General features: G+C 56.9%; 2 protein-coding genes across 4 annotated transcripts; one reads left to right on the top strand and one right to left on the bottom strand.

Moving 5' to 3' along the window:
• The first annotated feature begins 921 nt into the window (after positions 1-921).
• Positions 922-15207, top strand: CCDC78 (coiled-coil domain containing 78). 2 transcript variants are annotated; one of them, XM_048060005.2, is made up of 16 exons: positions 922-1857; positions 2093-2224; positions 2753-2839; positions 3057-3236; positions 5787-5879; positions 6440-6613; positions 6702-6752; positions 7404-7492; positions 7878-7956; positions 8395-8520; positions 9517-9719; positions 10348-10519; positions 10978-11021; positions 12701-12767; positions 13657-13757; positions 14492-15207. In XM_048060005.2, exons 1-16 carry the CDS (start codon positions 1774-1776, stop codon positions 14616-14618), a joined length of 1809 nt encoding a protein of 602 aa, XP_047915962.2. In that variant the 5' UTR covers positions 922-1773; the 3' UTR covers positions 14619-15207. The 2 variants fall into 2 exon arrangements, with proteins under 2 accessions (XP_047915962.2, XP_013032677.3); XM_013177223.3 differs by lacking the exon at positions 5787-5879 and having other exon boundaries at positions 923-1857.
• Positions 15208-15350: 143 nt separating this feature from the next.
• ANTKMT (adenine nucleotide translocase lysine methyltransferase) lies at positions 15351-17652 on the bottom strand. Of its 2 annotated transcripts, XM_048060128.2 has the most exons (5): positions 17459-17651; positions 17265-17369; positions 16854-16994; positions 16420-16470; positions 15351-15861 (listed from the first exon to the last, which is right to left on the bottom strand). In XM_048060128.2, exons 1-5 carry the CDS (start codon positions 17618-17620, stop codon positions 15673-15675), a joined length of 648 nt encoding a protein of 215 aa, XP_047916085.1. In that variant the 5' UTR covers positions 17621-17651; the 3' UTR covers positions 15351-15672. The 2 variants fall into 2 exon arrangements, with proteins under 2 accessions (XP_047916085.1, XP_047916091.1); XM_048060134.2 differs by lacking the exon at positions 17265-17369 and having other exon boundaries at positions 17459-17652.
• Positions 17653-20599: the final 2947 nt, after the last annotated feature.

The raw sequence follows: 20599 nt of genomic DNA, 5'->3' as shown, positions 1-20599 counted from the left end.
GCGCCAGCGTGGGCTCCGGCCACGCGGGGCTGGGAGCGGCAGGAGCCTGCCTGTGCCGGGGCAGCGCGGCTCCGCTCCTCTCCCCGGCGTGCCCGAGCACCCGCTGCCTGCTTCCGAGCGCTCTGGCGCTGTGGGCGTGTGTGAATTTGGCTTTCTGCTCAGCAGTGGGTGTGAAGAGACTGTGAATTCTCATCAGCGCTTTCATTACCTTAATAAAATTACTTCAGGGCTATTATGTTCTTTTGCAGAAAAATAAGATGTTAGCTGCATGTTTCGTTAACTTCTCCTTCCCCTAAGCCCCCAAAGAGCTCTGCCGCTGGGTCACACATCCGTGGCCGTTTATGAAATCCACTTTGAGGTGCTAGAGGATCTTCGACAGCAGCCAGGACCAGATGCCAGTGGTGAGGAGCTGGTGAACGATGCTTGGCATGGTGCTTGTATCAGGATGGGCCCTCTCCCTCGGCCATAAATTTAGCTTAGCTACTAACAAGTTATTCAGAGCTATGGTCTTTATGAATGTTGCATCAGCAACGCTTTTCTTAAGAGCCAAATTCTTACCTAAACTCGCCTGCTCTACAGAAATAGAGATAATAAGCCTGAAATTAGATGAAAAAACAGCATTTATTTTACCCCGTGACTGCCATTCCCCAAGTTTTTCCAGCATTACCACTGTGCCTTAAACTCTCTGTAACCCTCACTTGTGTGTCAGGGGCTCTGTTCAAGCACTTGTAGCTTGGTGCACCCTTGGGAGATATCCCAGTTGTGTCTGGAAGGTTTCCAGTTGGATTCGGCGATGCAGTGCAGACCGGCACAGTCCAGGTTTAGCCCTGTCTGAGCCCATCAGGGTTCAGCGCGCCTCTAACCATGAGCGAACATTGACAAATGGGCTGCTGCAAATTCCTCTGAGTCTGCAGCAAGTCAAAGTTCAGCTGCGGCTGTAAGGGAAGCAGCTCCTCCTTGGGGAGCTGCTAGCACTGCTCGATTTAGGGAGCTTCTTCCTGTGTCCTGTCATTCTCAGCACACAGCTAGCTTTTGTAGCAGTTTCTTTCCGGGTGTGTTTTGCTTTAAAATTTACATTTTTCCACATAGCGTCTTGTATGCTAGCTGATAGATTTGGGAAGGTCTTCCCTGTCACCAGCTGTAGCTCGGTCAGAGCTGAAAGATCCTGATCCCCTTTGGGCGGCTCATCGGCCTTTCATAATTGTGTGCTGTCCTTCCTAGATGACACAAGAGATACAAGTACTGTAGAGATAAAAAAAAAATGCAGGGAAGCAAGCTGATGCTAGATGCTACAGGACAGTCTCGGGACAGATGGCTGAATTAAAGGCCTGAGTTGTGAAACTGAGATCCAGATCTGAAATCCTGTAAAGATCCCTGTGGTAGAGACGGAAGCCATCCCTGCAGAGAGGCTTTGGGTTTGGAACGAATACAAACGGTGCAGCACCTCCTCACTGGCAGCATTACCTCGCTGGTGGTGTCTGCTAAGCTTCTCACTTGAGTATCTTATCTGTGCTGTCTTAGGAACACGGATACCTCCTGACCCGTGTCATTTCTTCTGCTCTAACAGCCTTAGGGCTGGCTGCAATACTTGGCTCCACCTCAGATCGAGGTGGATGCTGCACCCTCTAGCAACCAAAGTTGATAGCAACATCGCTTGTGCTGTACCTAGAGGGGAAAGTCGCTGCCGCAGAGATCCTTAGGCCCTGCCTTTGCTCTTCAGTCTCTGCTTGCCTGGTACTGTGCAAAGAACCTAGCCTGCGAGCACTGAGTCTCATGCACATGGATTTTGGAAGCGTTGCAGAGAAGGAGAGTGTAAATGCTCTGACAGGGCAAGTGCAGCATCTCACTAACAAAAACGTAAGTATGAAGGTCTGCAGCCCCTTCCTGGGTCACTGAACCAGTGCTCTGCAAATGAAATCCTAATCGCAGGAGGAAAATGGCAGCTGAAAATCCCATCCGCGATCTGTTAAAGCTCTGAGAAGCTGCATTTCCTTGCTGAATATGCTGTGCTCTTCCCTTCCATCAGCACGGTGACAGAAGAGAAGAGCTCTGCTCTCTGGCACTGGCTGTCGGAGCTGTTTTGTGTCTCTAGGTGCAGCTGCAGGATAGGAATGAGAGGCTGTACATGGGGCTTGGAGACCTGCAGGAGAGGATGGGGACGCTGGCTGGCTCCAAAACAGATTTGTCAGCCAGAATGGTCTTCAGTGAAGAGGAAAAACTGAAGGTAAAACAGATACTTGGGGAGCTGGAGAGAACTGAGCCGTGAAGCTGTATGAGCCCGATAGGTCTGCAGTGGAAAATCTGGTGGGAAACGTTGGGGCCTCTTTCCAGAGGTATTTGTGTTTCCAAAACCCAGGCTCTTCCGTTTGCTCCCTGGAGGTGTTTAGGCTGGAATAAGCTCGGATTGACTATGGTGTCACTGGCTTCCCACACCTCTTCCTTCTGAAAGAGGCCAAGACCTCAGGGTTGATTCTCCTTAGCTTTTCCTCTTCGAGGGTTGTGTCTTTGCCCTTTTATTTGGTGTGTCTGTGGGACAGGATGCTTCAGTGGCGAAAAGCCGCAGTGTCGGGAGCTGATCCCAGCTCTCAGCAGTGTTCCTCTTCTGCTGTTCTGCTAGTGCTCAGGTAAAAGGTGCAACTGTGGGTCCTTTCAGTACCCCTGGGCTCTAACTCCCTGTTGCAACCTGTTGAGATACTGTGCTGGCCTCAGAGTCAGTCCATGACCTTTTTATAACGTCGTTTCTCTCTCCTAGATTTCCAAAGACCTCATTGATCTCCAGATTGAGACAAACAAAATGAAGGAGCAGTATGAGACAGAGAACTTTGAACTGAAAAATATGGTATGCAAAAGGTTTCAGTTCTGCCAGATACCTTTATCCAGGATCTTTTCTTGTTTGGCATACTCACTTTTCTTTAGCTAGAGTAGTGAATTACCCCCATTGCCCCAGATACTTGAGAAATTCATGTGAAACTCATCTCTCTTCATACTAGAGCCTGTTTGGCCAAATAAATGCCCTATTATAGCCGCTGGTCTAATTCTGCTGCCCCCCTCTGCAGATCTTGTCCCTGGAGAACCGTGTGCTGGAGCTGGAGCTCCGCAGTGAGAAAGTCACCGGGGAGCGGGACGCCTTGCGGGACCAGCTGCGCACGCTGGAGACCAGCCGTAAGGAGCTGGCGGACGAGTACATCATTCTGAAGAGCAATTACCTGGCCCTGGGCAAAGAGCTCGACCGGGAGGTGAGCCAGCTTTGGTGTTCTCTACTCCACCCCGCAACTTCCCAATCTAAGGTTGTCTTTGGGTTGCTTACCAAGCCAGGAGCAGCGCTGTGCCCATGCTGCCCTGTGCGACTGCGCTCCTGTTATCGGAGTCTTCCCGTTTTCCCGTTACCCCACATTCCCATCCCTAGCCATGCGAAGAGGAGGTCGTTGCAGGTCTGGTCTGGGTGCACGTTTCAGGTCCCTCTGGACTGCCAGCATGCTTTGTTTCCCTTTTTTTCTGCATGGCTTGCACAGGCTGCATAGGAATGGATTTGTAGTCCGTCTCATCTCACTTGGTGGCAGGAAGGGGCCTAGAAGTTTCAGAAGTTGACAAGTTTATAAAAACACTAAATATAATCAAGTTTCTGATTGTCCCTTAAAATATAGTGAATTTCCTGGTGACTATTAAATTAGTGATGATTAACTCAAGTCTTTTAGATCCCAGAATTGTGCATTCCTTTGGCAAGAATAGCTACTGTAATAGGCCTTCCCCACTTCCCTCCCTCTCCCCCCTCCCACTTCTCCTTCTCTTTGAATTGGATCGGCTGACTGACACACTCCTGCCTCCCTCCTCGGCAGATATTTCAGCTGGTTCAGCCAAGTGACCTAGTTTACCGTGCTGGCCCTGTGATGGGAGGATGTGGGGCATGCTAGTTTATACAGGATTGACATGAAATGTCACCCCACAACTGGCAAAGCCCCACCAAGTGCATTTGTCCGTGTCTGTCCGGTTTCTCTGTATGGTGAGCATCAGGTAGAGCTCAGGTAGAGGAGTATACAAGGTCACGACCATCCGGTTGCCAATCAATGAGTTAGGGACTTGTGAAGTTACCCGTTAGCACGGATGTGGCAGTGAGGGGGGGTACAGCTCCCAGCCGGCTCCAGCTGGGAAGTGAAAAGCCAGTTTCAACTCATCTGTTGCACCTTGCAGCTGGGATGGGCGCAGGGCACGCGCAGGCGCTATCGTTTGTCATAAGCTGAGAAACTGCTCACGAGGAGGCAGGCTCGGCTGCTCGCGGGGTGCGAACCCACCCTCCAGCCCTTGCTGTCCCGGGAGCACGAGGCAGAGCGCGTGCCGCTGCCTGCCGGCACGCTGCCGACACAGAGCTCACGGAGGAGTAGCTCAGCGTTCGGCGATCTCTGTTGCTTCTCGTCCCCAAGGGGGTGCAGTGTGTTAGTCGAAAACTGGATTTTCAGGCTGCTGACATCTCAGGATGACGGTTTTAAGGGGTTAGCGGTAATAACACGCTGTTTTCGTGTGGATCCTGGAACGTTTCAGAGAAAAGCGAGGCACGTGGAGTAAGTTACATGCTCGGATAGCATCCTGGAGTGGTGGAGCAGGGATCAGAAGCCAAGGGTGAAATCCTCGGGTGTAATTGGTAGGGTGAGGACTTTACCCCGGTGTCTTGGCTCTGACTGCTGAATATCCCTGCCTGAAGCGAAAGAGACTCCAACTTGGCAGCCTGGGGGCTTGTCGCGGCATGGGCCTCTTGCTCATTATTTTCCCAGTGCGGACTTTCCCAAAGGAAATGGCAAAAGCAGCCTGCGGTTCTGCCCCCTCCCCTTCCCCGGAGCTCTTCGCTGGAGACAATGAACCTTTTACACATTCCCAATTACAAGTGCTACTTGTGACCTTGCCAATATGTTGTCATGGCTGCTTGGCGCAGAAGCAGCTCTGCGGGCTCATTCAGGGTCCCTTGTAGGGAACAGTTAGAGTCTCTGAATTGTTACAGCCCCCATTGTACGCCTCGATTCACAAATCGCCCTGGGTCTGTCCCAGAGCAGCCGCGCCGGCCTCTCCCGTCCCTGGGGAAGTGCCTTCCAGAAGATGCCAGCCCGACACTTTGTGCCTGTTTTCTAACGGGCTGTAAATTCTTCCTTTTCAAGACCCTGACCTTTCCTCAGCTCTCCGTTTCCTCCTGCTCTTTTGTTCGGGGGGCTCGCACGGCCCGCAGCGCTGCTACAAAGCGAGGCCGGCGCGGGGAACCCGGGCGGCCCCGGACCGGTCCCATGCCGGGGTTTTCCCTGGAGCGGGGCCAGGACTCGGAGCACATGGGAGGCAGAGAAGCCCATCGCAAACCTGGGGCTGCCTCTTTCTTCTGCTGGCCAAAAAAAAAAAAAAAAAAATAAAGCTGGTACTTCTGCGCTTGTGTGACCCCCTCTGATCAAATTGTCGGCACTGACAGCTGCAGATGGATCGGTTTCGGTTGGGGAACAAGCAGCCTGTCTCTGCCTAGCTGTCAGTTTTCACAGCTGTATATCTCACCTCTTTGTCAGCCTCTTTTCTCCTCTCCTCTCTCCCTCAGCCCACCCTGTGCTATCTTTTGATAAGCTATTCTCTACACGGATGACTCAGATGACCTCTGCCTCCCATCCTCCCGATTCACTGCCATGGTAACAATTACTCAAGCTTGTCCCCAGTCATAAACTCCATCAAAGCTTTGTTATCTACATAGAAACCCTCCCGTGAGACATGAATTCCCCCAGTGTTCCTTCCAGATCACCTGTAACAGAGCCTTTCTCATTCAGATCCTCTTTATCTTTTGGAAATGTGTCACTTCGCACCAGCGCTGCTTTGAATCTCGCTGCCTACACGGTGCTGTGGGCTGGCTGCTTCTGGAGGTATGCATTCAGACAAAACTGGAATTAGCTGGGTGGCGTCAGCCGAGATGGATGGATATTTGGCCATTCTCCCTTACATTATGTAGTCCAGCGCTGTTCAGAGGCATTGTCTGGGGAAAGACATGCCTAACGTGTTGGGAAGCTGTGCGGGGAGTACAGAGCCGGGGTAAGGAGGGAGCTGTAGGTCAGGACGGAGCGGTGCTGGCAGAGCTGTGCCCAGGGCTGGGCTGGCCTCAGGGTGCGCTGGCACCGCGATCCCTACCTGAACGTGAGCGTGAGAGCGAGACGGGCAGGGGGACCGAGGTTGCGTGTGAATAACGCTGCGTGCCGTGCCTGGCGCCTGGCGATGATGCTCGCCCTGCCTCTCCGTGAGAATCAGAAAATCACTGATATCCTTGGACATAAGAGAGGGAACTAAAAATAAAACTTGCTTTCAGGAGGGGATGTGAGTGCCTGCTTTGTGTACACACCAGGAGCAGTGGGTATGTGCTGAACAAACAGCGCACGGAGCTGGAGAGGCAGGATCTCAGACGCTCTTTCCTTCTTGCTTGACCTGGCAGGTCTTGAAGAATGAAGAGCTCAGCCTAGAGCTGCTCAACCTGGCCAATGCCAAGAGCACCCTTCCCGGCACAGGGAGCTACCACCACCTCTCCCACGCCGGAGCCGATGAGCCCGCTGCTGAGCTGGGAAGAGTGCGAGCAGTGGTGCGCCGTGTCTCTGCTCGGAAGGTGAAGGTAAGGACCTCTCTGCCCTGTCCCCAGTCTGAGCTCCTTGGAGAACAGGGATCTAAAGGTACCTTCTTCTGTCTCTTCTTCAAATCAGCCAGAAGATGCACTTGCCTCTGAACACAAGCAGCAAAACCTGGAAAAAAATGTGAGTGTGTGGGGGGTCTGCTGTGGGGCCCTTGGGGAAGCACAGGGGGGAACTTATTTGGAGTGTGCCTGGCACCTCCTGGTACTAACTTGAGTTTTGTGGATGAGTTAGTGCCTTGGTTTATTTTCTTTTCTTTAAGCCATGCATTTGAGATCAGAATAACTCCTGCCTCGTGCAGGGCAACATGTGGTTCCCTCAGTCAGTGCCCACTGAAGAGCAGAGGCAGGAGTTTAAAATCAACAAGTGCAGGGGACGCTTGGTTATTTTCTTCTTGCTGATACTTGAAATAGATGAGGGTGATAAGCACCCAAAAATGAGAGCACAAGAGATATTTCCTGCCTTGTTTCCATCTGCAGCCTGTGTGATACCAGCTTGGGCTCCGCCACCAGCTCCTGTTGAGAATCTGACTCTCGGAGTGAGAATCTCACTTGGAGGAGCGACACGTGTGCCCCTCCACGTGCCCTGTCACCGGATCAAACGTCATTTCTGGCGTGCTGCAGAGCACTGGTCACTAAACCTGTCCTTTCCCCTGTGTTTCCCATATCAGCTGGATTTGGGCTAGCTGGAGGCTCTCCTCACCTTCTCCCTCTTGAAGAATCCTTCTCTTTATGTCAACCCTCGATCTCATCTTCCTGTTCGCTTGTCCCTCAGTTGCTTGGAAACCAGGATCACATAAAAGTGGAGATTGAAAATCTGAAGAAAACCTACGATTCGCAGCAGCAGAAGCTGGAAGAGCAAGTGTGAGTGTTTGAGGCACACGCATCCTTCTCTTGTCCAGCTGGGCATTTTTGGGTCTCATTGCAGCTGGATGTGATCTTGGCGAACAGGCAGCCTCCCTTTGGTGGGGTACAGGGTGGCAAATGACTATTATAAGCGAGGCCTGGAAGTAAAAGCTGATGTTTTTGAGGATCTTAAGAGTGTTAGATGTCTCCTTAAAAGTCTGTTTGGGTACACAACTGGCCTTGAAAATCTGCGGTCAATGTGTGGCAGAGCTGCTCAATGTGTAAGCAGCTGCTTGGAGATTTCTGTCATTAGTAGTGATTTCCTTCTCAAAGCTGGAGGTACCGGGCCTGCAGAAGACGTTTGGGGATTTGAAATAAACATGCCTTCTTCCTGTGTGCACAGGATCGCCGTGGGGAAGGAGCTGCAGGAGGCGAAGCGAGCAATTCGAGACACCCAGCGCAAACTGGCGGAGCAGTCAGCAGTAAGGGCAGGCTCCCTCCCTTCCCCTCCCGTGGCTGAGACGCGAGGTGCAATGAGCGTAACCCGGAGCTGGCGGTGGGGCGGATGGCTGGTACCGAGGTGCTCCGGCATCTCTCCCTCTCCGGGGAGAGGGAGCTCCTCCCTGCACAGGGCGTGCAATGCACGTGGTGGGATGTGCTGCTTGCTTGGGGTGGGAGGAATTTTGTTCACTGATGTTTCAAAAGAGCTGGAGAAACCACTTGCAGGGGATTGCAAATGATAAAAGGTAGCAGAGGAACATAGACTAAATATTTCTGGTAAGCTCCTGCATGAAAAACCCAGGCCCTTCCCAACCTCTCTGCTGTAGGGAAACTGAAGTCCCCGTTCCTTATCGAGCATTTTAGTGCCCCTCGTTTGGCTGGAGGCTGAGAGCAGCAGTGTGAACGCTGGCTGTGCCTAGGTGCTGCTCACCTCCCGGAGCCAGCTGCAAGAGGTGGAGGCGGAGAACTCCCGGCTGCAGCTGCGTGTGAAGGAGCTCAACGAGCAGTACCGCTCCCGGCTCGCGCAGCACGTCAAGGACTTGGCGGTGGGTACCCCCAGACCCCGGCCTGCGGAGGGCTCTCCGTGCTGGCCGCCTGCTTCTGGAATGTGTCTGCTCCGTCCCCTCCTGCTGGGCTGCTGGGCAGAGGGGCGCTGGGGCTTGGGGAGCTGTGCTTGCAGCAGGAATCGGTCTCTCTCCTAGCCCAGATTTCCCGTGTGACCACGTGAAACTGTCTGAGTTTCTGCTGGGACGATCTTCCTTGGTCAGATTACTTGGATGGAAAGATCCTCTTATTTACTATGGCTGCCTTCCAGTTGGCTCCTAGTCCCCATTGCCCTGACAACTTCCCTCGGCAGGCCCGGCAGTGCCACTGCGGGCTTTGTTGCCGCCTCGGTTTGCTGCCTCCATGGTGCCCCTGCTGCTGTCCTCAGGGGAAGCTTTGCCAGCCTCTGCGGTCGGCACAGACCCGTGTAACGCCTGGGACCTGCAGACCTGCTCTGGGAACAAGCAAGCGCCTCTGATGTAGAGTAGGGCCCACAGAGCACGGTGAGGACTCGGCACAAAGCAGGAGTTTCAGGCAGGTTCAGGCGTGGGTACCTGCTTGCATCCGTCAGTGGCTGGGAAGAAAACTGTTTCTACCCCCATAGGTAAGCAGATTTTTGCAAGAACTGCTGTGCCAGGAGGTTAACAATGCAGAAGCATTTTTTACTATGAAGATGAGCTTAATTTCTGACAGGGTATCTCCTAACAGAGGGAGCAGGGCACAGCAGAAAGAATACAGGCCTAGAGACGTGCTCCTGACGCACTCATGTTCCCCTAGATGGACCCGTGATACAGGGTCACTGACAGCAGTATGCCTTCTCTGCCTTGAAAGGGGTGTGATGGAAGTTAATTAGTCTTTCCTGTTCTTAGGAAATGGAAGATATGCCCTATTCTGAGTGCTGTCATCACAAATATTCCTGGACCTTCAGTGTGGGAAATGGGTTACTCGCCTCAGGGAAAGACTTGATCACTTCCATTTCCTTCTCTGTATGTTTAAAGGACTACATGGACAGCAAATCCACCGACCGGACAGAGCCCAGCAAAGCCCCAGCTCACATGAAGCACTTTGTGGACAGCATGCTGAAGGACATCAGAGCTTCCTACAAGTCTCGGGAGGAGCAGCTAGCTGGAGCAGCACGTGCCTACAAGAAACGCATGAAAAACTTGGTCAAGAAGCATGAGAACCTGCTGATTGCGTACAGGCAGGGCTAAAACAGGGTCTGGGCTACCTCTGCCTCTTCAGGTCATTGCTAGGGACCTAGTGGAAGTGCCCCATGGCGCCAGCACCCAGCCCCCTTGCTGCAAGGGAGGCATACGGGGCTCCAAAGTGGAGCAGAGGTCCTGGAGTGCACGCTTATCTCCGTACTCCTGACACGCCAGGAGCAAGGTACCTCCAGCTACATACCAGGGTGCTCTGCATGTGCTGGAGCTGCTCTGCGCACAAGTTCCTCCCATGCAAAATTTAGGGCGAGAGACTGAATCCACTTTGGATGGTGTGGAAATGGAGAGGTACCACCAATATGTCCTGCTTCCCAGCCCTTCCCTGCAGCGTTCCCAGCTCTGCTCCACGGCTGTCTCAGCAGCTTGGGCTGTGGGAAGCAGCAGAAATTTGTGGCTTAAAGGCCACAAATAGGATGAGCTGCCCTCAGCACTCCCAGGAATATTGCACGTGCTGCTGGGCTCTCCCGCCTACCCTTTCCAGGTGGACTGCCTCTCGGTGGCCAGAAGCCAGTAGGTCCCAAGCCAATGGCACTGCCAGCAGCATCAACACTCAGCGCTGTTACTTCACCAAAGCTACCGAGTCTAACACCTCTTGGCATGTTGTTACAGCATGCAGCGAGAGCAGATCCGCTCCTTGGGCAGCAGCGATATGGATTCCGGCCCCGCTGAGCTCCACTTTGCCGTCACAGACCCAGAGCTGCTGACAAACACAACCCAGGAGCTAAACCGGCTGCGGGAGAACAAAGCGAAACTGGAGCTGCAGCTACACGAATTGCAGCAGGTAGCGGCTGGGCTGCTGACCTTCTGCAGCAGTGAAACTGGGTGGGGGGAGTCTCACCAGCAACAGACAGAGCAGTAGGATAGCTCTCTCCATTTCCGTGTGCATTCCCTGAGGGTTTGCTGTGTCTCTGTGACACAGACCAGTGCTTGCTCACGTTCTCTCTCGGGGGTGTCCAAGCAGGAGACCACGCTCAGAAGCACACCAGTGAGCTCCACGTCCTCTCACTGGTTCTGCCTGAGCAGCGACATCTTTCTTGATTTGTGCGAGATGCATTTATTTAAACACTAATGGGGTGGGAGACCTAAACCTTAGGACTATCCTGCACATCACTTCCCTGTCGGGACTCTTAGTGTTAGAGTGCTAGGACAGTTGTGCCACTTTCTTCAAAGTGGTGAGGACTGTGGTGAGATTGCAATGCTCTAATGCTTACAGAAGTACCGTTCTTCCTTTGCCTTCAGAAAAAAATGAAAGAAACCTCTGACCTTCAGCTGTCATCTGAGCAGTAAGTCCTGTCTGTTTCTTGGGATATTCAAAATGCTGATTTCTCCTTGCTGTATGGACTGAGGGGTCTTTTCTGCATTACTTGGAGACAGTAATAAATAGGAAGAAAGAGAGCTGATAGGAACTCATCTGAGAAGAAAAGCCAGCTGTGGTCTCAGTGCAGCATTTCCTGTGGCGAAATGAGTTGGTCATTTGGGCCTCGATCCAAGAAAGCTCTTAAGCACATGTTTGATTTAATCGTGTTTTTAGTCCCACTGATCTCTTCAGAAGCTGAAGTTAAGCGTACGGCTGAGGGCGTTGGTGGATCACAACCCAAGAAAGGCCAGTGAAACTACACCAGCTTGGGACAGTCTTGTTTCTCTTCCCTCCCAGCACAGAATCTGGGCAGGAACACTCGGTGATCCTGCCCTGACACCACCCTGGTTTCCTGACATGCCATTTATTTGCTCTTTTTGATCAATCTCTTCCCCCTGCTCCGTTCTTCTGCTGAAATTCTACCAGCTGTAACCAAGGAGTGGGAGAACAAAGTGTAAGAGAAATCCAGGCTGGGATTTTTCTGCCTTTTAAAATGTGGTAGCTTAGAAAACATGCCAGGTATTGCAGTAACTGGATTCCAGTGCCAAGGAGCTGGTCAGTGCCTGAGCCACTGGGTTCCAGAGAAGTCTCTTGGAGAAGAGTTATCGGAGCCTGCCACTGGTTTTGATGCTGACAAATAATAGTAATCCTTGAAGAGATACATTAATTTTGACAGACTCAGTGCAGGAGCAGGACAGAGAAGTACCAGAACCTTTTAGTGGTGTATCTTGTTGTGAAGGTTTGTATAGCTGCCAAGAGCCCCTACACGCTGAAAACATTTATTCTGTGTGCTGGTGGTTTTTACCAGAGCTGTTATCCTGCTGCTCTAAGCAGAGACACAAAGCCTGCTGTAACCACAGTACTGTAACTATTGTCGTGTTCCTTGTCTTTATCAGATGAGTGGCTTCACTGTTTATTGTTCTCTTAACTTCTGCTCCCACGAAACTTCTCTCAGCCACGATTTTCCAAGTGCCCGGGCTGGGTGACTGCAGCCACCAGAGGGAACTCGCGCGGCCGCAGCGGAGCGGTCTGCGGTCTGCAGGCTGCCGTGCCTGAGCACAATGCATTCCTCAGTTCATACAACCAAAATTCCGCGAGCATCAGATGTGACCTGTATTTTGCTCGTTCAGACTGGGACAGAATGGGAAGAACTTTCCCACGGCTGGGCTGCGCAGACAGCTCACCTATCGCACCCAGCGCTCAGGGCGAGCGGGTCTGTGCTCGCACACATGAAAAGCGCCAGCGCTTGGCATTGATCATACCCCGCTCTCCATTTCCATAAAGTTCAGCCTTGCAGTGTCAGGTTAATGACTCTTTCTGCTTGGAGTCCTCTGATGTATGAGTGTTGATGTGAGCTTGGAACGAATCCAGCCATCACAGCGGGAAACCCAGGTTGGCAGAGGGGCTGTGACTCTCACGCCTGGGCACAGGGACAGCGCTGCGTGCCCTGAAGTTGGGGCCACGGGGATAGAAAAGGTTTGGCGCTCTGTGCTTTCTGCTCTGCTGGACACGAAGTGCTTCCAGCCTCCGAACAGAGCTGTGCAACTTGCAGATGGGCTGGCTTTGAATGTCCGTGCAAGATCAAAATCTGCTTCTCTCTCCTAGGAAGCCAGATGAGGAGGGCTGGGCAGAGGTCAGGAAGCAGCTCCGGGAGTTCACACACAGCACCCAGGTAAAGGGCCGGAGCAGCCCACCTGAAATAAGCTCAGCCTTTGCTCAGGTGTCAAAGAGGTGCTGCCCCAGCTGGGTCCTTCTCTGGCCACAGCTGTGGCCTTGACCAGCACATGACCAAGTGATGCTGAGCGCTGAGGCTGTGCTTTCACAGCTCCTGAAAGAAGCAGAGACCAGCCCTTATAGCTGCAGGTTGTTGGCCTGTATTGTTCCACGTCTTGTTTCAGCACAAGGATTTAGGTATCTGTATAACAAACAGGTTTTCAACCCGGTTTAAATGAGAAGTCTAGTTTGAATCTGAATCAGCTTCGCAGCCTGGTTCCCTCAGGGTGCAAGGGTATTTGTACTGCATTCAGGAACGGGGTGGCCCCGAGCTCTGTCCACCCACAGCATTGCCCTGCAGCAGCCAGCAGCCTGGAGATGCTCGCTGTGAGCGGGCTTGGCACAGGTGGGCTTTGCTGTCCAGCCCTGATCACAGCAGTGGGGCTGCTGGGGGGAAAGGGGATCGCTGGCGCAGACTGCCAGACCTGGGGCAGTAGAGGAAGGGCTTTGGAAACAGAGTAGAGCTCTTGGGAGGGAAAACTAGATTGGCAGGGGAGGGTTATTGTGTGTCGTGGGGTGGCCCAGGCCCTCGTGCCTGTGGTCTGGTCAAGGAGAGCTCACCTGGTCGGCACAGCCGCTGGCCAAGAGTGGTTGAGCCTGCTGAAGGCTGGGCTCTTGTCACCAGGCTCCTTTCTCAGAGCACATCGGTCTCCTGCCTGCCTCTGCAGCTTCGTGTCAACTGTGCCAGAGTCAGAGAGTTCGGTCCCTCCTGGCAGAGAGGGGCCGAGTGACTCCCCTCCCATCTCACAGCACTCCCCATTTTCTCCACGCTTTCCTTGCCCCTCCAGGAAGATTTGGAGAAGGAGAGAAGCCAGCTGCTGACTCGGGCAATCGTGGCAGAAGAACAGGTGTCAGAGCTGCAGGAGTACGTAGAGAAGCATCTTGCAAGGTGAGACAGTGGGATCCCCCTTCACGTGCCCTCCGCTTCCTGCTCCAAGTTTGCCTCCACGGCTAATTGCCAGAGACGCGGCGGTGCCCAGCACCCTGCCAGGGCCTGACCTCGCTGCCGCCTTCCCACAGCGCTGCCCGGCACAGCCGGTGTCACACAGCTCCTCCAGCTGTGCGGGCAGCTGGCTCCGTGCCTCGCTCTGCGTGCCGGGGGGGCGCATCTGGCCCGTGAGCCTTAGTGCCCATCCTTTGGAGGAGGTGAAGAGAGGGGTTGCCTAAAATCCAAAGCCTTCCAGCAAGCCCTGATCTGCTGCGCTTTCCCACTGGCTTATCATGCCCTGCAGCAGGGGGAACAGCTGCTGGGGCAGGGAAGGGCGAGAACAACCAGAGCGCATCTGTCGGAGCCGTGCTCCAGCTCTGCGCCCGAGGCGAGGCGCAAGTCGTCTCGGCTGGAGCTTCGATCGGGCTCGTGGGCTTGTTGCTGGTACTGCTACCTGGCAGAGGCGACAAGCAGCTTTTCCCAGGGAAAAGGCCGTGGTTTTTCTCTCTGTGGCTGCTCAGATCCCAGCGTGGCTCAGCACCTGTGCTGGCCGGCATCATTAACTGATAAGGCATGCTTTCAGTGCCCGACAAACACAGGGCAAAAAGTGTCGGTTTAAGCTGACCACCTCTGTGCATGAGCTGCGCGCAGGGCCCTGACCAGGTGGGGGTGACGCTGCTGCTCCCCTGCTGCAGGTACAAGCAGGAGATCCTCCGGCTGAGGACGCTCGCTGGCAGCAAGGAACCCCGCACGCTCAGCGCGGGGGCGGCCGATGCTCCCCTGCTGCCCGGATCCAGAAGGACCCCCAGCCATGAACTGTAGCTCTTCCCCGCGGCTCCACAAAGCAGCACGATTGTAGGAAAAAAAAAAAAAAAGAAAAAAAAAAACAGAGTTTAAAAGAAGGGGGCTTTCTGTTCTGCAGGCTGGCTGAGGCGCGTATCCTTCCCTGGCCAAGAGCTGGGACGCGCAGCGCAGGGAACCACGTGGGTGTTCTCAGTCTCAAATTAACGGTGCTAAAATGGGACAGGACAACTGCGCCGCGTCTGTCCCCTGACCCCTCAGCTGTAGGAAGAGTTCTGCCGTTCCCTGAGCACACCACGACTAGGGACACGGGGGCAGCCTCCTGGGCAGCGTTTTGCCGCATGACTGCAGGGACAGGTTCCCACTCCTGCCCTTGAGAATGCTGCCATAGTGCTTATCCCAGGTCAGACTCGCTTTAAAGGCTAACTGCTCCTGCCTTTGCTCCCTTCTGAGCTTGCAAGAGAAGGCCAGGGATGGTTCAAGGTGGACTTGGCCTCTGAGAGGTTACACAAAGGGGATGAGCTGCTCTTTCGTGGTGGGAAGAAAACCTTTTTTCTCTGTGTTTGAGTGGAAGAAAGAACGCTACATGATGTGAGCAGGGCCAAACCAAATCCTTCAGTGGGAGGCAAGCCGGACGGACGGCCGTCCTGTTCCATCTTCAAAGGGACATCGGGGCAAAGCCTGAGGCTGCCCTGGCTCCAGGCAGAAGAAGCCCCCTGCGGCTCAAAGGCACAGCAAAAGTCTCGAGGGAAGAACTGTCCAAATGTTTATTTTGAAAAATTATCTAAAATTACCAATCGGACAGAAAGAGGCACTGGAGATTTAGCCCTTAAATCGTGTGATCATTCTACATCTGATTTTCCCTCCCCCTTGCTTCCACCAAGCTGACTGCTCTGGAAGATACGGAGGGACCAAGTTCCCCCTTTTTTGGGGGCGGAAAAAAGCCTGGCCAAGCACCGCTCTCACCCTCCCTCTCACTGCTCTCCTGCGCTGAGGCCACCGGTCGGAGAGGCTCCGACGGTGCCTCGGCTCCCTGCCGCCGCGGAGCCGCGATGCCAGGCTCGAGGAGCCGCCGTTAGACCGGGCGTCCCTCCGCACCGCGCCGCGCCGCGCGCCGCACCTCCTTCATGTCATAGGCCCAGGCTTGCTCCAGCCCCTGCCCCAGGGTGCTGCTTGGGGTCCACGACGGGAAGGGGAAGCGTCCGGCCACCACGCGCGCCTCGTCGGGGAGTTCTGCAAGGAGCTTGGCAGCTAGGGGAGGCTTCTGGGGAGAGACAGACAGCCGAGGCCGGGCGGCCTTAGGAGAGCGTCACCTCGCCCCCGGCTGTGCCACACGCGCTGTCCCAGAGGGGCACAGCGAAATGGTTCGGTGAGGAGGGCAGCCCCAAACACCGAAAGCTCTGCCTTGCTTTCAGGGCTGCGCCCTCTCCCAGGGGTAACGTGGGCCTGAGGAAATGCGCCTGGATGGAGCGGCCCCACCTGGGGACCTGGTCCCACGTGAATTCCTCGGGGCAGTGCCACCGGGGGACATGGGGGAGCTTCTCAGCAGGGCTGGTGGGCCCCAAAAAGCAGCAGCATCTGAAGGCCCTTCTAAAACGCAGGGCTGAGACTGGCCCCGTGCGTAGCTGGGGCCAGGACCAAATGCAAATTTTATTCCAACCTAAGTGACTCTATGATTTTCCTTACCTCCGGTCTCTTACTTTTGGCCTTTTTTATTTTTTTAAAGTCTTTGCCAATATTCCAGATTTTCTCTGTTTTCTAAAATCTCCCTCCTAAGCCTGCTGAGGACAAGACAGCAGCACCTCAGCGCAGAGGGACTTACCACGCTGGGAGCCAGGAACACGGTCACGTTGTAGCAATCAGAAAGATTTGCCTTTAAAAAGAAGGAAAAGGGGAATGAAAGAAGCAAAAGGCTCTCAGAGGGGAAGCGTGGGGGAGCTGACTGAGTGGCCAAGCATTTTGCAAGCAGTCTCGTGAACCTCAGGGGAAGCAAAGATGCCACGCAGCGTGTGGGACAGCGGGCTGCGCTGGTACAGCCGGGACCGGGTGTGAAAGCAGCGCCTCTTTCACAAAACCTGCCTTCAGCATCGTCTCGGTGTCCCCACATCACATTCCCCGGCGGGTTTTGCCCGACTGGGCTGGGGGTACCTGCAGTCAGCTCTAGCAGCGCGTCCATCAGGGCCGGCAGCGCCCCAGGCCCGTCCTCAGAGCTCTCGCCCTGCCTACGGCCAGCGCTCAGCCCCGGCAGGCCGTTACCTTCCACAGGTCCTGCTTCAGGAAGGAGACCTGCCCGTGGCACCCCGCCTTCCAAGCCCGGTACTGGGCGAGCCACAGCAGCCACGGGTTGAGCTCGTAGCCAACGGCTGGCCTGAGCCCTTGCTTATGAGCCTCTAGCACCTGCAGAGAGAGAGTCAGGGCTGAGAGGAGCCCGGGGGCAGGAGCTGGCCCCAGCAGCAGCCCCCTGCAGGACACAGCACCCATGGGTGCTGAGGCTCCTGCTGGGCCCTTGGGGTTTCCCCCCGGGTTGTCCCACCCTGCTGGACGTCCCCAGGGCCACCCCCGGTGGGGGCTGCCAGCACCCTGCCGCTGGCTCCCAGGGGTCCCCGCGCCGGGGGTGCCCTTGTGCTCCCCTCCCTGCCCTTTCCCCTCGCTGGGCCCCCCCCTTACGAGCCGGCCGTCCCCCGATCCCAGGTCCACCGTCTTCCCCGAGCGGCCCCGCAGCAGCGCCATCACGTTGGCCACTTGCTGGGCGCTGGACGGCAGGTAGGGCACCTGGGGGGTGGGGGGGGGGGCTCGGTCAGCGCTGCGAGGGGAGCAAAGCGAGGCGGGGGTGTCCCGGGCAGGGGGTGCCCCGGGGGTACCTGCAGGCGCAGCGGCACCCGGCGGAAGCCGGGCATGAGCACGGCGGCCCAGACGGCGTAGGCGGCCAGGCCGGTGGCCGCCGCCAGCTGCAGCAGCCCGCGCCCCCCCAGGGCCTCCCCCCGCAGCTGCCCCGCCAGCTCGTCCAGCGCCTCGGCGTCCATGGCTGCCGGAAGGGGCGGCCCCGCGCCCGCCGAGGCCTTCCGCCGCCCGGGGTGGGCCGCGGGCACGCTGGGCACCGTGCGGCTCTTCCACCGGAGTGCCCGGAGCGTGTGTTTGGGGGGGGGGGGGGCTGCTGGCCCCCCGCTCCTTGTGGCTGGGGCTGCTGGAAACGGCAGCACGTGTCGCAGCTGCATGTGCTTTGCACGCACTTTGCACGCCCGCGCACACTTGGCGCGCCTTGCACGCCCGTGTGCCCACGCGTGAGCCCACCTGCGGCTTCTCCTGCAAGGCGGCGGCGGCTGTGGGAAAATCCCAGCGGGGCCGGGGGCCGCCCGCAATTAAAAAAAACAAAACTGGGAACAATAACGAATCAATTAGGGGAACCGGCAGCGCACAGAGGGCGGGCGGCTTCCCCGGCCCCGCGCCTCACCTCGCGTCCCGCAGCCCGTGGCTTCCTCCCCTGCTCCCCCCCGGGTGCCTTTGTGCCGAGGTTTGCGCAGCTCCTCCAGCAGGACCCGGGAGCTTGGGGAGAGCCCGGTGTCCCCGTGATGGGGTGCCTGTCCTTGCCGTGCACCCAGGCCAGCCCCGGTGTCACTGCAGGTGCAGGGGGTGATTGCACAAGCACGCACAGGCTGCAGCCTTAAAAATGCGGGTCCGGGCGCTCAGCGATGCTCACCCCATTAAACCCGTGCACTAGAGCAGTGATGGGGACAGGGCGCACCACCGGGACTAACGCTGTCCCTACACACTGCTATAGACTGGAAAAATTGCCCAGGGCCGTGTCCCCCCCCTTCCAACACTGGTGCATGGGACAGGGCCCGGTGGCACCAGGGGACGAGGGGTGGTGGGAACCACTCCCCCCCCCCCCCAAGTGCTGCGAGATGGCCCCCATGCGGCTGTGGCCAAATGGGGGCCACGGGGATTTCACCGATTTTCTGCGGCTTGCTGGCAGGTGGGGCCAATTAGTCTGGGAGCGAGCAGAAAATCGGGGGAAACAGGAGCCGGCAGAGAGGGGCCGGGGGCGGCAGCAGCACGGGGAGGAGGAGGACGGTCCCAGGGATGCCGGGGAGCCGGTTAATTAATGAAACAATTCCCACGCAGGGCCGAGCCCCCCCGTGCATGGCCCGGGGAGGTCGGGGGGGGCCGTGTCCCGGTGTGCGGGGCCGAGCAGGTGGCCGTGCGCGGGGAGCAGTTGGGAGCCCAAGCGCCTTTAATCTGCCTCCATCCCGGGCAGCTCCCCCCGCTGGGGCCGCGGCGGCTGCAAAGCGGCTCCGAGCGCCAGGAATTTGTCGCCATGCGCTGGGAAAGCTCCTTCCCGCCAGCTGTCGGCATCGCCGCCGCGAGATCGGGGGTCGAGGGGTCCCAGGGGTTCGGATCCATCTTGGCCAAAGCCAGGGGGCTTCGAGCAGGGCCCTCAGCCCAGGTTGTGGTTTTTTTGGGGGGGGGTATGTGGTGGTCAGGGCCCCCTTGGGGGTCACTGGGCTCACCCGCTCGCTCCATCCTGCTCGGGGCTGGGGCTGGGCCCCTTTGCTGCTGCCCTGCGCAGCTGCCCAAACTGCCCTGTCCTGCCTGTTGCCCCCTGGCCACGGGGGCATCATCCTGATCCTACGGGGCATCCCTAACCCCAGGGGCGTTATCCAAACCTACAGGGCATCCCCTGACCCCAGGGCCATTATCCTGACCCTATGGGGCATCCCTAACCCCAGGAACATCATCCTAAACCTATGGGGCATCCCCTGACCCCAGAGGCATTCTCCTTACTGACCCTACAGGACTTCCCCAACCCCAGGAACATTATCTAAACCTACAGAGCATCCCCTGACCCCAGGGGTTTTATCCTGACCATATCCTGACCCCAGCCCCAGGGACATCATCCTGACCCCATGGAACACCCCTTTTCCCAGAAGCATTCCCCACGGCAGCTCCTGGGCCCCAGGGCGGTGTGGACAGAGGGGACAGGAGGGGACAGTGGGACCGGGACAGCCCCGGGCTGGGCGCGAGGTCTCCATCCCCCTGCTCGGGGCGGGCAGCGAGGAGGGCTGCGCGCGGCCGGCCGCCTTTGTGCGTCGCCTTTGTGCCCCGCGATTCACACGTCCAGGCTTTTATCTGGCGGCCGGGCAAGGGGGAAGGAAAAGGGGGGCTGCGGGAGGGAATAAAAGGGCTGGGGGGGAAGTGGCGGGAAACGGCAGCTCCCATTGTGAGCGGGGACAGGGACGGGGGCGCTGGGGACGCCCTGACGGTGCCATCGCGCAGCGCTGCGCCGTGCCGGCACGGCCACCCAGCAGCTGCGCACCCAGAGGGTCCCCTCGGTTGTGACATTGGGGTCACGGATGGGGCTGATGGGGGGGTTGGATCGAGTTGGAGTGGGTCCAGCTTGAACCTGCCCCGGGGCTGGCTTTTGGCTTGTCCCCAGGTGCCCCCAGCTTGACTATCCCTGGGGACAATGGGGACCGCCATCGCCCCCCGCCCCTCCAGCCCCCCCCGCCCCTTATCTTGTTTGCACAAAGCCCCCCTCGCCACGCCACCGTCCCCTCGTCCTCCCTCCGCACCGCCGTGGTGGCTCCCACCTTGTTTTCCATCCCGCAGAGGAAACATTAACCGGGACGGAGCCCGCCTCATGGTGCCCTCCGCTCTGTGCCAAGAGGCAGCAGGGGCCGGGCTGCCCGTCGGGAATTCAGCTGGGGCCGAGATTTTGGGGAGATGCCAGGATGGGGCTGCCAGGACCGGGGTGCTCCCTGGGGCTGCAGCATCCCTGAGCAGCCCCGTCGTCACTGTCCCCCCCCCCCGCAGCTGTGGTGACCCCCCCAGCACCAGCTCCTTCCCCAGCACCTCCCGTAGGAAGCGTTGGAGCCCTGGCCACAGCCCAGCCGCCGCGGGAAGGGGGGGCAGGCGGCCGAACCCGGCCGAGGGCAGAGGGCACCGAAAACACCGCCGAAAACTCCGCGTTGGCGAAAGAGCAGAATAACAGCCTTTTCCGCCAC

The sequence above is a fragment of the Anser cygnoides genome, chromosome 15, assembly GCF_040182565.1.
Source record: "Anser cygnoides isolate HZ-2024a breed goose chromosome 15, Taihu_goose_T2T_genome, whole genome shotgun sequence".
In the NCBI taxonomy this organism is placed as follows: Eukaryota; Metazoa; Chordata; class Aves; order Anseriformes; family Anatidae; genus Anser; species Anser cygnoides.
This window is presented reverse-complemented; position numbering and strand designations above follow the sequence as displayed.